The sequence below is a fragment of the Hyaena hyaena genome, unplaced genomic scaffold, assembly GCF_003009895.1.
Source record: "Hyaena hyaena isolate Hyena2069 unplaced genomic scaffold, ASM300989v1 scaffold_889, whole genome shotgun sequence".
In the NCBI taxonomy this organism is placed as follows: Eukaryota; Metazoa; Chordata; class Mammalia; order Carnivora; family Hyaenidae; genus Hyaena; species Hyaena hyaena.
Genome location: NW_024081523.1, coordinates 104,265 through 120,531, shown reverse-complemented (window position 1 = coordinate 120,531; position 16,267 = coordinate 104,265). Strand labels below are relative to the sequence as shown.

The 16,267-nt window shown below is 37.9% G+C and overlaps 2 protein-coding genes across 4 annotated transcripts in view; both read right to left on the bottom strand.

Annotated features, from left to right (window-relative positions):
- The window catches only part of CEP192 (centrosomal protein 192), a 130,861-nt gene extending 127,516 nt beyond the window's left edge, over window positions 1–3,345 (bottom strand). Inside the window, exons 1-2 of the mRNA XM_039220435.1 lie at window positions 3,277–3,345; window positions 2,455–2,625 (exon numbers count right to left, since the gene is read on the bottom strand). Of these exons, the coding sequence (XP_039076366.1) occupies window positions 2,455–2,564 (110 nt within the window). The 5' untranslated portion in view covers window positions 2,565–2,625; window positions 3,277–3,345. The remainder of the gene's footprint in view (window positions 1–2,454; window positions 2,626–3,276) is intronic.
- Window positions 3,346–7,085: 3,740 nt separating this feature from the next.
- SEH1L (SEH1 like nucleoporin) overlaps window positions 7,086–16,267 on the bottom strand; it is a 31,987-nt gene continuing 22,805 nt past the window's right edge. For 2 of the 3 annotated variants that reach the window (XM_039220436.1, XM_039220437.1), the window contains 4 exons: window positions 12,680–12,820; window positions 11,796–11,953; window positions 10,386–10,536; window positions 7,086–7,761 (listed from right to left, as the gene is read on the bottom strand). In XM_039220436.1, coding sequence (XP_039076367.1) covers window positions 7,566–7,761; window positions 10,386–10,536; window positions 11,796–11,953; window positions 12,680–12,820 — 646 coding nt within the window. In that variant the 3' untranslated portion in view covers window positions 7,086–7,565. Of the gene's footprint in view, window positions 7,762–8,137; window positions 9,407–10,385; window positions 10,537–11,795; window positions 11,954–12,679; window positions 12,821–16,267 lie in introns of those variants that run through there. The other variant, XM_039220438.1, reaches the window with a different exon arrangement.

Genomic DNA, 16,267 nt, shown 5'->3' with positions numbered 1-16,267 from the left:
CACACCCCAGCATTTTCCTTTCTTCAGTATTTCTATTTCCTTTTCTTTATTTGTATAAACATGTGCAAAACCATCCCATATTAGTACTTCCTGCCACCAGCTTCTCACCTCCTCTTCACAGCCAAGTGTCTTAAAAGAATCCAAATGACAACTTCTATATCTCACTTGACATCTTCTTCCTCCACTCTGATCACAGATCTTGTCATGCAATGTACATCTTACAAAATACTACCAGACAATAGGACTGCAAGCAGATATCAACTAAAAGTTACAGACCTCACTTGAACACATTTCAATCTGGTAGGAAACACCGTCACCAAATAGAACATATCCACCGGTGGAGCCCATTCCTGAAGACAAAACAGGTCTATATCCCAAACATACCCTGAATCATTCTACATCTTTGTGTCTGCTACCACCACTCTCCTCTACTGAAAAGCCTCCCAACCAGTCTCCATACTTCCCTATGCCACCCTATAGCTAATTCTCCACACTGCAGCCAAAGCGACCATTAAATACAAACCAGGCACCATACCCCTATTGAAAACTTTCAAGGAGCCACCCCATCTTCCACTCCAGAGGCTCACTCACACTGGTGTCTGTTGCTGTAACACTCCAGCCCATCCCTACCTTGGGGCCCAGAGGACTCTGCTAGATCTTTGCACAAGCTAGCTCATTCTTAACATTCACCTTAATTTAAATGTCACCTTGTAAGAGGTGATTCCGCATCATTAATCAAGTGTAGCCCCAAAGTCTCTCACAATTGTCTTAACTTCTTCCAGGACTCATCATTATTTTTATATTTTTCTTCCCCCACTAAAAATATTTTTCCCTGAGAGCATGGGCCTTGCCTATCTGTCCATCACTGTCGACTAAAGCCTATAATAACGCCTAGCACATATTTATGAAATAAATGAATGTCTGACAACATCTTTGACTTTAGGATATCAGTTTCTTAGGGACATGCCAGTCTTGTTCACCCATATATCCTCGGTAACTTTCAGAGTTAGGAATATGAATTGGAACAAAAAAGAGTTGAAAGAAATAATCTATACCCCCTAGCTACCTAGCTGACATACAGTGTCTACTCTATTATAAAATAATGCACTAAGTACTTTATATACATTTCTCTAATCCCTGCATCAAATCTGCAATGTAGTCATTATCCATACTACTGAAAAAACTGAGGCCAAGAAAGGGAATTATGACAATTTTCCAGGCCACACAGCACAAGTGGGATCAGAGGATTCACAGCCAGGCAAGTATGCACCAGAGTAGTCTTTTCCTCTGCACTAACGCCATCTTCCTCATTTTGAGATCACCTTCAGCCAAGACCTCCCTATCCTGAGCTCAAGACTCCTATTTCCAAATGGTTCTTTGACATCTACTTTACTTCTCACTGGCTCTTAAGTGCTGCAAAGTTAACAAATATAAAACCAAACTCATTACCTTTCCTCCACCCACTCTTCCTATTATCTTTAGTTTTACCTATCATATCTCTATTCTTGTTTTCTCAATTATAAAATTCCAATGCTTCTAACTCCAAATAGATCTCTGGAAAAGCTGAGATCCACTTCTATATTCCCAACGCCTGCCACCTATCACCTTTTAATCTAAACTATTGCACAAGTCTTCCAAGTAGCCTCCCCACCTCCAACCTTGCAATCACTAAGTTATTCATTCATTTACACATATGTAAACCACATTATATACCAAATTCTTTAAGGATTTATCCTTAGTGTCAAAGCGAACAAAACTCAGATATTAAGCAAAGATCATTCATGCAACAATCACTATCAAATGCAAACCATGAAACACACTTATCGCTGGGAATGCAAAATGAAGAGTTCTCCTCAGGGAGCTGACAGTTCCTAACAATTATGATCAATTATGATCCCTATTAATTATGACAGTGTTAAGCGCTGGGATAGAGCTTTGCTATGGGGCAGTGGTAATATAAGCCAGGGGAAGATTCCTCGAGATGTAATCTAATACTTGTCTCTCGTTTCCAGAAAGAAGTACACTTGTTCTAAACCATCCATGGACATACCACATGCCTAAAGTTTTTCTAGAAGTAAAAATTCCCTAAACTCCCTCTATACTGCTTAGCCATCCTTCTTCCATCACCTAAAAGTGAAGACAACATAACATTACCTTTCCTTTTACTATATCTGAACTAAATATCTATCTTTGGGATTTCTCTTGCTATTTCCTTAAAGCAAGAATTTCACATCTGAGTTTCACATTTGGGTTTACTAATATTTAATTACTTTAATTACAGTTCTGAGTATATAAAATCCATTTATATAGATCATTAATTGGAAATCTACATGTACAACTAAACATTTAAAAGCATTCGCTGTCAAGCTTCCCTAACATTCATTATTTACTCTTGGTGTTAAGAAATAATCTGTAATTAGGTAGGCATTTAATATATTACTTTTCAAAGCTTACCGTAAACTTTGATCACAAAACTGAAATTCGGTGAAAAACCTTATTTTGGAGCAGTAAAAACTCCAGTCGAATGACCTCAAAATGGTAACAGCAAACGGAGATACTTTCATAAAAACAGCTGTCCTCCATACGACTGCCTCGAAAGGGACCTCATGTTTTACTAAACAGACTCTGAAATTAAAAGAAATCAAAAGTATAGCGATATTAAACACTATGTTTTTTCTTCTTCATAAAGAAATCAGGTGCAAGGAATGTAGGAAAGGTATTGGGAGTAAATGTGAACGCGGCCTAGCAGTAACCAAAACAAAATGTGAAAAATCGGGTGACACTGGCGGAACCCTCCACATTTTTTTAACAACATTACTCCGTGGTCAGTCTTGGATTAAAAGGAGAAACAGCCGCCGATCACGACACACACGAAGCAAACACCGCCAGTCAAGGGCACTTTGCAAGAAGAAAATCCAGAGCAAAGCGCAGAGCGCGTTGGTCTCTGGAAATCACCATGTGGAAGGTGAGGAACACAAAGCTGTGATCCCCAAAATCAAAACCCGTTTCTTTCAAAGCAAAACTCTCAGAGGCGCCCAATTAAACTCACTGAGCGGAATTCAGCGTGGCGGCAGAGCTGAGTACAAAGGGCCGACGGAACATGACCGTCGGGCTCCAGCCAGCGCCCTGTAGTCCCCAGCCCGGAGCCTGCGCCCCGCGCCCGACCCCGACCCAACCGACACTGCCCTATCGGCCCGGCAGCCAAAATGCCTGCCGAAAGTGGATTCGCCTGCCCCCTGCCGAACCACAGACAAGACTCGGGAGACCCCTCCTCACCAAGCCCGCGACTCCAGGGTCGGGAGCCGAGAGTTGGTCGGAAAGGTGCAGAGGGAGGGGACGTCCCGGTGGCACTGCAAGTGCGCGTGCGCATACACCCCGCACCCGCGGCCTCCCGGACTGGCCGTACAGCGCGCCCTCAGGTTTACGTCCGTTCGCGGCATGAGCCACGGGGCGGGGACTCAGAGCCGGCCTTGGATTGGACGGAGAGAAGGGACGGGGAGAGGAAGAGGCCGGTGATTGGGCGAGGACCACTAGTCCCTGAATTTGAAGCTACGAAGCCGCGCGCCGCAGGTCCGGAGGAGGGGCGGAGTACCGCGAGGGGCTCGCCGCCCCGCTAAAGTCCTTCACGCTATAGGTGAAGCGCAAGCAAGGCGCAGTAAGCCTTGGCAAACTTGGAAAGAAAGCTTACCGTATGGAGTCTGGGACCCCAAGACACCATCACTCAAAGCATATTTCTGGTGAACAAATTATCTCATACTACCCTGAGTTCAGTACTGTTGTCACTTTTTGTCTTTACAAGATCAGCTGCAGATCTTTTTTTTCAAATCACTGCTTAGCAGATGCTTAAATGTGTCGTGATTTGCCTTATGTTATACACTGCAATGAAACTGCAATACGAAATCATTTCTCAGGATTTAAGCTTCATGATAGTTCGCTACACCTAATCGCCTCTTTGTGACGGAGTAAGGATGGTGTGGGGTGAAAAGAGCTGAGATAGAATTCTTCCCTAATTACTTACCACGTTTTCCTGTTCTCCTTAAGGCCACAAATACCACCACTGACATCTGCTTAGCCCAATGCTTTAACTACTACTTTACTGAACCCATAGAAGTAACTCCCATTTCACGCCCTTCACTTTCCTTTACCTCAAAATTTCTTCCATAGTCTGAGAGTCCTTCTTTTCCAACGCTAACTCTTTAACTTCATTCATGCAACAGTTATTGAATGTTTAAGATGCACCGGTACACTTGGGAGTAGACCAAATGAAAAACACAAAGTTGAGTTTAACAGTCCTTACTCCTAATTTAACCCGTTGGGGAATGATAGTTTATCACTTTCTTTTTCTACATCCTCTAAAATACTGCTCAACTAACATTCCCGGATACCTTCTCTACTGGTTCCTTTCTGCCTTTGGAAATGCTGCCTCTCTCCACCCAAAACCAAAACCAACTCACCGTTGCTGGATTCTGTCCTATCACCTTAAGACCATTCTCTCTCTCCTACCCTTAAACTGCCTCCACTTTCACACCTTAATGCCATTTATCCCATGATACCTGGTTTTGTCCTGAGTACTATTTTAACACTCAACTTTATCAGGACTAGCCTCCCAAACTTAGTTGATGTCTCTGCAATTCTCATGGCATTTTTCTTGAAACCTTCAAGCCTTGGCATTTGCAAACTACCCCTTATTCTACCCTTGTCCACACTCAATGAACAAAGTGAAGAAAATCTCAAGATTTTCTGAATCCTGAAAAATAAACCTATTAGCCTTAGAGCTGAAAGGCTGCCGCTTGAGTGTAATGAGCAATCCTTGTTTCACAAAGTGTCCGATCTATCTAGATCACATAACCAGAGGTGAACTGCTGGTATGTGTCTATTCATTCACCCTGTAGCCCTTGTACCCAACTCAATAAATGTCCTTCTCCTCCATTAAAAACAAGTGACCAAAGCTCTCCCAACACCCAGCAACCTAGTGGAACTCTAGCAACAAGGATCTATAATCCAAAGTATCGGCAAGCCAGAGAGAGAGCAGAGACTAATGCCAGACAGCCTAGATCTCAATCCTCAGCCTAGATCTCACTTCCTAGCTGTGCAGCCTTAGGCAAATACCTCTAATCTGCCAATTTCCTCAACTGTAAAATGGGGAGAATTATTAGGCATTTGCCTCAGGTTTGTTTTAAGGATTAGTTAATTCACATTAAGTATCTAGAAGAGCACTGGCGCATGGAAGTACTCAAAAAATATTAGCTGTTTTACCAACTTACCAACTGAAAAGGAGTCATAAAACTCCCAGTGAATTTCAAATCTCCTTAGACATTGGTTAAAGCTTGCAGAAGTCCCAGGGCTAGGGATGGATGCCTCCCAGGGTATTAGAAGTGGTATCTACCCAGGTAAGAAAAGGCAGTCATCTCCCATAGTTCCCCTTTACCAAATGCTTTAAGTGGCAAACCTCAGCCACAGATATCCAAAGCCACCTACAATGTGACCACAACGTCTGATTCTCAATCTCCCACCAGCTCCCCAAATGAACCTTACATCAGACCAATACATCCTGTTGCCCAAACACACTCCTGTCCTCTTTTACCTCTGGGCCATCATCTTGGAAATCCTACCCTCCTCTACTTCAACTACTTCATCTGTTGAAATCCCACTTTACTTCCAAACCTGGCCACCAGCTCAAATAAATCACTTTGTTTCAACCTATATAATGAAACTGAATCCTCATTACCTTCTGGAAATTCTGTGAATGCCTCCTCTATTTTTTACATACCCCAGTGTGTTTATAGCACAGTATTTTGCACTCAAAAGATGCTCAATATTCACTAAATTGGAGAATCTGCCTCATTCCATTTATCCCATTCTAACCCTGACACCTTTATAATGATTGAAATCTCAAAGGTGTCAATTATTAATTCTGAGCTAGAGTCAGCCTTAAGTGAGACCCCCTTGCTTTGAACCTAAACAAGCCAACAAGTCTAAAACAAGCCCTTTAACAGAAGGAAGACTTCTGAGATTTGGAAAAGATTTTTCTTCATACGCTGAAATGCTAAAATGCTAACTTTACAGACAAAGCATTTTAATGATTAATCACAAGAAAATTCAAATGTCCCTTAAGTTAAAATTAATCTCTTTTCAGCTCTTTATCCTTTGCATGTTAAGAGGCTTCAAGTGTATGGCACTATTCATAGGAAGGATGCCTTTGAAAATTAGATTTAAAGTTATATGGTTACAAAAATTCTATGTGTGATTAAGACAACATTTGAAATACTTTTCAAATTACATCCTTCTCTAGTCCTGAAGAGAGTTAAATCCTTGGCAATTCTTGAGAAAACTGAACCAAAACGAACATTACTAGTTCCATAGTTTTAATCATTTTACCATAATTATTGTCCAGTACTTTCTGATTTCAAGATTTAAAAGTAGCATTAAAAATGAATCTAATGTGCAATTAGATTGGAAGTCAACATGTCAGTTGTGTTAGTCTACATACTAACTTCCTACCTTTTTAAATAAATGTCATGCTTATCTCCTAATTTCTGATTGTTTGGATTTTTTTTGCAACATTGTATAAGGAGATATAAGCTTTACCATTTATCAAATAGAATATAGTTGACCCTTAAACTACTCAGGGGTTAGATGGTGCCAATGTGCCCACAGTCAAAAATCTGAGTCTAATCTTGGACTACTTAATGGCCTATTATTGACCGGAAGCTTTACCAGTAACATAAATAGTCAATTAACACCTGTTTTGTATGTTATACATATTATATGATGTTTTCTTACAATAAAGTAAGCTAGAGAAAAGAAAATGCTATTAAGAAAATCATAGGGAAGAGAAACTACAATTACAGTACCATGCTGCTTTTACTGAAAAAGATCTACCTATAAGTGGACCAGTGCAGTTCAAACCCATGCTGTTCAAGGGCCAGCTGTATACTCTGTCTTCATAAGGCAACAGATTCATATCTTTTAAAATATATTTTATTGAATAATCTACTTGGAGAATAATTACAAAAGCTTTAAACAGCAATTCCAAGTAGTAAAAGGCAAATTCTTTTCAAAAAAAAAGACCAAAGAGTCCATTATTCTGTTTTGCTGCTTTATACACAGGAATGATTTATTTTACAAACTAGACAGATCCAACATTAGCCTGTAGAATTTAAAACATTTCTTAATATGTCTCAAAGGCAAAGTGAACTTTATGATATGCTTTCATATTAACCAGAATGACAAACCATAAGAAAATTAACACCATAACAGTTCAAGATAAAACTAATAGAATAGGCACTTTGAAAGTGAAATCCGCTACTGTAACTCTCACAGTTCATGTTACTTGTACTTAGGGCATTTCATCAAAGGTTATCAACCGGTGAGGCAAATGTTCCTTTGATGCAGAAGCACAAACACACTTCGGTTCCAAACACTGTGTTCTGGTTGTAATACATGCAAGATGGGCCCTAAATTAGAAAAATCTTCTCAAAGAAAATGAAGAAAAACAAAAAGCAGCCAGGAATGAAAGCATTTACAAGCATTTGAATAAGGCCTTTAAGTGTTAAATCAGTGTTTTAAACCCCTTCATTCTCAGGTAAGGGATTAAGAGGCCGAGAGAGAGATCGTCTGCGAGGGTGAGGATACTGGAGGTTGGCAGTGTCAGCATCGCAAGAGTGCTCTACCAGAGGAGGAGGAGGAGGAGGAAGGAGCTGGGCATAACTGGACCATCTCGATCCAGCCCGTGGGGAATCCAGAGGGGGAAAGAAATACCTGAAACAATGAAGACAGGAACAAAACACCAAAACAAAACAAAAACAACAGAAGAAAAAAAAAAAGAAAAGAAAAAAAAAACAGAAGAAAAAGAGAAAAGTAGTAAATACAAAGAGAACCAAAGAGGAGAAAACACATGCTGGAAAAAAAAAGCTTTAGTATATTCATGCCAAAACTAACAGAACATAATCGCAAAAATCAAGACCCTTACTCAAATCAAGCTTGCTTAAGCAAGTATAGAAACTTGAAAGAAATACAATCTGTTAAACTTAAAATGTTAAAAAAAATTATCAGTATGAATGTTACAAAAAAAGACATTTTATAATTTAAAACATTTTCTAATCTTTCAGAAACATATTTGATGCGATCCTGGAAATTTACAAATCTAATAAGCTTTTTATTTTAAGCAATGCTTCGTTTGTAGTAGCAGCAGGCACACGTTTTGTAGTGCATACATGACACTGAGAACCAATCCAAATATACTTTCACAAAGTATGGCCAGCTATTGCAATATACTTCTGAAGAAATAACAATCTTTGAAAACACTAAGCTGCTTTTCGGCAAAAACCTTAAATAGTACAAAATTTTGATAAGTAAAAGAGCTCAAAGAATATGTTCTATTGTTACTCTTCTGCCATTTTATAACTTACCCGTAATACTTAAGCATATTAGCAAACAAAGACTTATAGCTTTGTCATCAAAGTCAAAGTTCTAGAGAATATGAACTAAATGAAGCAGCCAACTAAATTAAAATCCTGAGACTTGGAATGTGGAGGTTAATGTGCATGCACAATTTCAGCAGATTTTTAACAGCTCCTCTTATAGTATGTTTCCAAATTTTGACTTGAAGGAAAACTTAAGCCATGGAATTATACCATAAAAAATATACAAGCACATATTAGAAACATTTAGCTCTTTAGTGAATAAGAATTGAAAACTTACAAAGATGTTTTCATTTTACTACCAAATTATAAATGAAGCAATACCAAATATTTAATTTGGCCACTAACTGTACAAATTACATTCATTTCACTACTACTACTCTCACTTCTTTACTAATATTTTTTAATATTACAAAGAAATGACAGAGTTGTATTAAATAATATCACATATAAGCCAGTTCTACAAAAGGTAATAAACAAATTAGCACTCAAAACAATCTTTATGAAAAATATTTATTCAATCTTCAAATTAAAATTGTAAAAATTCATCGTTTTAGCTTACTGTTTTAGAAAACAAAAGAAATAAGCCTATATTCTCCAACTGGAATAAAGTGGTGTTTTCCCCTCCTCCCAACTACTTACAAGGATAGCAACAATCCTTTTAATTTTAAAACCCATGTGAGTTTCAGGAACATTTCAAAAAATTGTTTTGGTGACAACGTCTCAACAAAAAGCCTCTCCACTTATATTTCAAAAGTTTCAAATAGTGTCAATAAACTGGCTAGTACAAAAAAATGATATACACTGTATTTTTTAAAGGCCTTTTGGATTGCGTTTAGTGGTAAGCAGGCTGCTGGTGTATCTTGGGAGAGGTCAAACGCGCTGGGGAAAGGGAAAAGGAGCTCGCTTTCCATTCCTGTGTGCATGCAACAAGCAGCAAAACAGCAAAGTTACTCCAGTTAGCTGGTACTCAGCTGTGCTTTCTGTTAAAGGACATAATACAAATGGAGAAGGGAAAATGCATCACAGATCTAACACACACGGTTATTGGCACAGTAAGAATACAGATCAAAACTTCAAAGCTCTTTACAAAAGAATATACACAGTACAGGCAGCAATCAAAAACCAGATATTTTTTCAATTAACGGTAGTATCCTTTGTTTCATGAAATCGTTTTTATAATCTGGGGTCTTCTGTGGTAAACTGAAATTGTTTTCATGCAAATACTGAAACCTCAAAATCAAACAGTAGGACTTTTTATAAAATTTTAACAATATAAAAATAGTTGAAGATGTTTTAAATAGAATTCTAAGATGACAACAGGATAACCACAGGACATTTTTTTAATAAGGGCTATGCTTTGAAGTTTCCTGAATCTTATTCCAAATCATTCACAAAGGCATATTAAAATAAGTTTATTTTATAAATTCACATATTCAAAATTTCCATATGAAAATAAAGGATGACTCTTTAGATCACAAACATTGTCAAGATAAACAAGAATCTAAAATACGTTAAAAATTCTAAAAATCAAGAAATCAAAATTTACCATTTTCTCTTACAATCTCCATTAAAGGTTAAACATACACACACACTACTACTACTACTACCACTACTACTACTACTACTAACATATTAATGCTCATCTAGGACTAAAATCCTTAGCATTATCCCAGATTTGCTCTGCATCTTACTTGAGAAGTAAAATCTTAAAGTTATAAACATTTCTGACAGACCACTAAATTTCACAATATAATTTAGTTTAATGGCTTAAAAATCTACCTATAAATATGATTATGTAAACTAAATACAGAGCTAACAAAGTGATTTTTTTCTAGTATCATAATTGTATATGAATTTCTTCATTCAATCTTAAAATCCATGAAATTACACACCTTTAGTCTGGCTACCAGATTGACTTAAAAAGGAGATAATTTCTAGTTTTCCCACAAAACAGCCTACCTGCCAGAAGAAGATCCATTTAATGAATTTTGAAGATTTGGGATATTTGAACCTAGGGAAGGATTTGAGTTTCCCTGCTGAGAATTCCCATTGACAGGGCTCCCATTACCTTTCAAAATACCAGTACACTTCCAATTGTCCATATAATTAGCTGAAAGGAAAATGGTCAAATACATTAACATGGCTAATAGCTTTGTTAAAGGGCACAAATCTGTATTCAAACTCTCAAACGACAATTAAAAAAACAAAAGAGGACTACCTATCTCGAGATAACTGTTAAAGGCATTTTTTAAATAAAATACATATCTGAATTTAACCAATTTTTTTAAAGTTTTAGAAGAGTTTTGAGACAATTCTCTAAGCTACCACATTAATATCAAAATAAATTCTTCATTTTTATGATAATGAATTTCAATTACTTGTATATGTAGGATAATGGAGTTGTCTTCTTGGTTATACAAGTCATGTGGGTACTAAATGTCCTCAGAGGTACTAAATGTCCAAAGGACCCCTCCTTTGGGGTTTGAGTGGCTAACCCAACATGACCTAATTGTTCTAATGCAAAATAGGTCACTGGAGAGACACTGATCCCTGGAAACCTAAGTTAGAGAGCCTGCTGGGGTGAAGCTGGGTGGTCCTGACTAAAGCCCAGAGGCAAGAAAGAGAGGCAAAGCCCTAGATAGCAAATGACATTAAGGAAAGGGAGGTGTGGGCTGGTTCTACCACAGCCTAAAACTGACCATGGGAGACAGCCAAATTGCATTTTGAGAAACAATAACTACTCAGGGTACACCAACTAAGCTATAGCTTGTATGGGACGCCACTGACTAGAGTGGGACAAGGACCAAGGACACCTCCACCCAGTATGATAAACGTCCATGGAAAAATGTAAACTATGCTGCAGCAACCACAGCCAACATCCAGTTACTAGACCGAATCCTCACTCAGCATGGCATTTATAAGAAACTTTCACAATCAGTGGCCTGAAGATTCTTGAACTTTTGAGAGTTGCAGAGAGGAAGTGGGGATGAAACTGGATTTTCTATTACGGGCTGGTTAGCTAGAGCAATTATTTAATAAAAGATGTCTGTAGTCCTATCCTGCATTTATATAGCAATCACACAAGTTACACACATAGCAAAAGGTATCTTTTGGAGATACTGCGTATTCTGCTACAACTACTTTGCGTTTTAAAAGGTGCTCCACGTGGAAACTTAAAAAACAATAAAAGTGTCATTAACTGCCATGAACTAGGTAAACTGATGGAGGTTCAAAATGACACAAATATAAGACATTAATTTAAAACTAACTGTAGAAAGAGAATTTTCTCCAAAATATTTCTGGGTTTACATTTCTAAATGAAAATTCTGAAGTAACAACACAGAGCAAATCCCTTCATTAAAACCTTACCTTTCCACAATCTTACACAGCCATCATCTCCTGAAGATGCTAACACTGTTCCTGTTATATTCCAACTCACTCGCCAGACCTGGGAATTATGATTATCAAACTGAGCCACTATATGGATTTCAAATTTTGTTGGTCCACCAGAGGAGGTAAGTTCTTTCCTATTAATAAAAAGATTTTCCTGAGAAATACTGAGAAAAGATTTCAAACACACACGGCTCTAAATAAAAAAATACACATATTTACCATATTATTTTATAATTATGTTCATATCCAAAACTGCCACCTTCCCTCCCACACTCCCCAACCTTAACTCATTGAGAGCTGAGCCATGTCGCTTTGACTCTCCAGCACCTGGCATGATCCTACCACCTAAAATTTATTCAGTGATTATTTCATGGAAGAAAAGAGTAACAAAAGAGGACTTTATTCCTCCAAACAAGGTTGAGGAATAAAATATGTAACAATTAATTTTAAAAGGAAAACAGTAGGAAGGGAAGAAGAGAAAAGGGGGGAAGAAAAAAAAAGGAAACGAAATTCACAATTCCAAATTTAAAGCCTGAATACATTATTCACAAGAATGTCTCAGAGCTAATTTAATTGTCCCTAAGTAACCTGCCACCTCTCATTTATTCAAACATTTACACAGCACCAATTATATTCAGAGGATTGAATTAATTTTAACAGCCTAAATAAAATGCAATTAGGAAAACATAAATCTCCTGTCTTTATTCAATTCCCCATCCCAAAACTCATATATTTATAGATAAAATGTTCACTAAAGAATCCGTTCTTCAGATCACAGATGCCTCCTCAGTCTCTTCCACAAATGAAAATAATCATGAATTAAGACCATTTCTAAATTAGTAATTCCTTCAAAAACTCACCTCACAGGCTTTAAAGTAAAAATTCTCACATCTTTGGTTGCTATGGCTAGAATGTGGAAAGACCTTCCCAAGTTTGGAGCAAAGGCAATATCATGGACAGGATCTGTGACTGTCATGAGGGTTTCAGCTTTTGCATATTTCCTAATAAAAAAAACCCTTACATTAAAAATTTCAGAAATTAAAATTTCTAAAAATCCACATGTTGAGACATCTCAATTTTTTTACATTGCTCACAATGAACTAGTGTTTACCTCTGCAGTATATAGTGTGACCAAGGCCTAACCCCCAGAAACTGAATGCGACCTAATTTAGAAAAAGGGTCTTTGCATATGCATATGTAATTAAGGATCCCAGGATAAGATCATCCTGGATCATCTTTATAAAAGACAGAAAAGGAGATACAAAAAAGAAAACCCTATGAAGACAGGGAGAGATTGGAATTATGCGGCCAGACACCAAGGACCTCTGGAAGACACCAGAAGCCTGAAGAGACAAGGAAGGATTGTGGAAGGTGAATGGTGCTGACCACACCTTGATTTCAGATTTCTGGCCTCCAGAACCATGAGAATAAATTTTTGTTTTAATTTTTATTTTGTTTATAGTGATTTGTTATGGCAGCCCTGGGAAACTAATAAAGCCCCCAGGTTTTGTTTTTTGATTTTGTAAGTTTAGCTTAGAACAGTTTAAAAAAACTTTAATTAGAACGAGATGCTGGGACACCTGGGTGGCTCAGTTAAGTTGCTGACTCTCAATGTCAGCTCAGGAATGATCTCACAGTTTGTGAGATCAAGCCCCATATCGGGCTCTGCACTGACAATGAGGAGCCTGCTTAGGATTATTTCTCCCCCACTCTCTCTCTGCCCTTCCCCTGCTTGTACACACTCTCTCGCGCAAAATAAATAAATTTAATTAAAAAAAGAGAATGAGATGCTGATTTATTAGCCATTAATATCTATTTTCAAGAAAAGGGTAATTGATTTCCTATTTGCATAAAAATTGGAAAATGAAGCTGATAACAGGAGAAATTGAGTTCTTTCAGTGGTAATAAAAGACACTATACTGAAATCTCTTTCATCTTACAATTCTAATTCTACATCTGCAAATGGAGAAGATAATGAAGGAGACAACAGATAAGAGTTTTCTATTATGTTTTTCTCTGCTGTCAATTCAGTATCAGGAGAGAACTGAAGCACATCAGCCTGTGTTTAACAGAGGGAGTTAGAGAGAGGTACCTATCTTACCTTTTCACTACCCTCCTCTGATATACTTGTGTTCCCAAAACTCTTTGGTTGGCCTTCTCTTCACACCAACACTTTCCTCAAATGTCTCCAAGCTAGCGCATGCCTCAAGGGTCTCTCCTTGACCTCGTTTTCCCCTATATGATCATCCTAAGTAATCTAATCCACACTCTTGCTGCTTCTATTGTATGGTCGTAACTCCTGTGTTGGATGCTAGACAAGTCACTTTACTTTGTTGATCTATTTCTTCATTTGTAAAATGGTGCTGATATAAATATAATAAATATAAATCCTCACAAGGTGATTGTTAGAATTCAAATTTCATAATGTATGTGAAAATGTCATATAGCCTGTATAAATATAGGTACTTGTACCATTATCAAGATCAGGTCTGTCTTAATATTTTCATTCACCAATAGAAATAAAAATATCCAATACTGGTTAATTTGACAAATGTTTTCTATATACTAAATGGTGTTACTACTTACAGAAAGCTCAGCTACGTATTCATAATTGGATGCTATATACTCAACTATCACATATCCTCTATGTAACATGGTCACTCTGTACAAGAACCTTTGAACAACTCCTCTTATTTCAAAGAAACAGACCAAGGACCAATCCCAAAATGACTGATCTTAAAAGATCTGGTAACTTCCTAAATCAATCCCACACACACTCGCACACAGACATTATTACCTACCCAATGCCACTTCCTGGTCATTCTAGATGCAGAAAATGCCAGGCACTTGCTATCTACTCTCTTGCAGCTAAAGCACAGCATGTGACCCAATTCTAGTCAGTGAGATTGAATGAAAAAGCTTGGTAAGATGCTTCCAGAAAATCTCTTCTCTCCCTCATACAAAAAGATACATAAAAGCTAATGCCCTTCTTTGTATCTACATGTGAATCCTAAGAGGAAGCTGTCACCAACACACTAAAGATGACAGCTAAAAAATGGAAAATGCCAAAGCCTTTGATGTCATCACTGCACAAGTGAGCCACTTAACTAACCCCAGAATGCTCCACTGCCAGGCTCCTTGTTATAGGAGCAAATACAGGGAATCTAGCCCTAGATTTATTCTGCTAAGAGACTTACATACAACTTCAGATTATCTTTATCACTGAATTCTTTTAAGTTTTAGGTACTTTCTAACTGCTCTGTATTTTCTTTCAGAACTACAAGTTCTTTATCCCCTTACTCAAATACTATTTTGAAATAATTTCCATTCTCCTAGGTTTTAGAAGTGGTCCACCTTCGAAGTTTTAGATTTATGCCTCCACACTCATTCTGTTCAGCTAAAGTTGAAAGAAATTAACAGTATTAACTCTTCATAAAGCCTCTTTTAAATGTGCTAGTAATGTGGCTCATAGCTTTAATAGCTTAAAAGGCTATGAAAGCCTCAAAAAGTTCTAGAGGAAGGTTCCTATATTCTAGAACTGTGCTGGCCAATACTCCAGCCACTAGCCACATGTGCCTATTTAAATTAAATTAACAAAAACAAACAAATGCAGTTCAGCTGTAGAAGCCACATTCAAGCTTCAACAGTGGCAAGTGGCTGCTGGCCACTGCGTTAGCTGGCACAGGTATGGGGCTTTTGTATCAGTACAGCAAGTTCTACTGGAGAGCACTGCTGTAAACAGTCTCTCTGAAGAAATCAAGAATCTGGGAAAGTAGAGGGCTGGTGTAAGAACCCCTCAAAAATCCTAGTAACATGATGAATTGCAGAGCCCACAGGAATTAAAATATAGTGGTCCCCCTGTCGGCCACAGTCTCACTTTCCAAGGTTTGTTATCCACAATCAAATTGCCGTCCAGAAGGTGATCCCCCCTGATTTACCGTCAGAAGGTCAGCAGTAGCCTAACACTATGTGACATGCCTACATCACTCACGTAGGCTTTTTATCATCTCACATGGTCACACGAAGAGGAGTGAAAAGAAGAGCGAATACAGCACAAAAAGCTATTTTGAGAGAGGCTGCATTCACAAAACTTTTATGACAGTGTATTGTTATAATTCTTCCATTCTGTTACGAGCTATTGTTAATCTCATGCTCTACCTAACTTATAAATGTTATCATAAGTATGTATGTATAGAAAACAACAGATTATTATATAGAGTTTGGTCCTATTAGAGGTTTCAGGCAGCCACTGGGGGTCTTGGAACTTATCCCCTATGGATAAGGGGAACAACTATAGCTCTCTTCTATTTTTCGCCCTACCCAATTCTGACTCGTAGACCCAAAGTTGTTACCTAGCACATGTGAAGCCCACCTGATCAACTGATGGGTGCTCTTTTCCCCTACAAGATTCTGAGAACACTTCTGGCACACAGCTTTCAGTTCTCAGA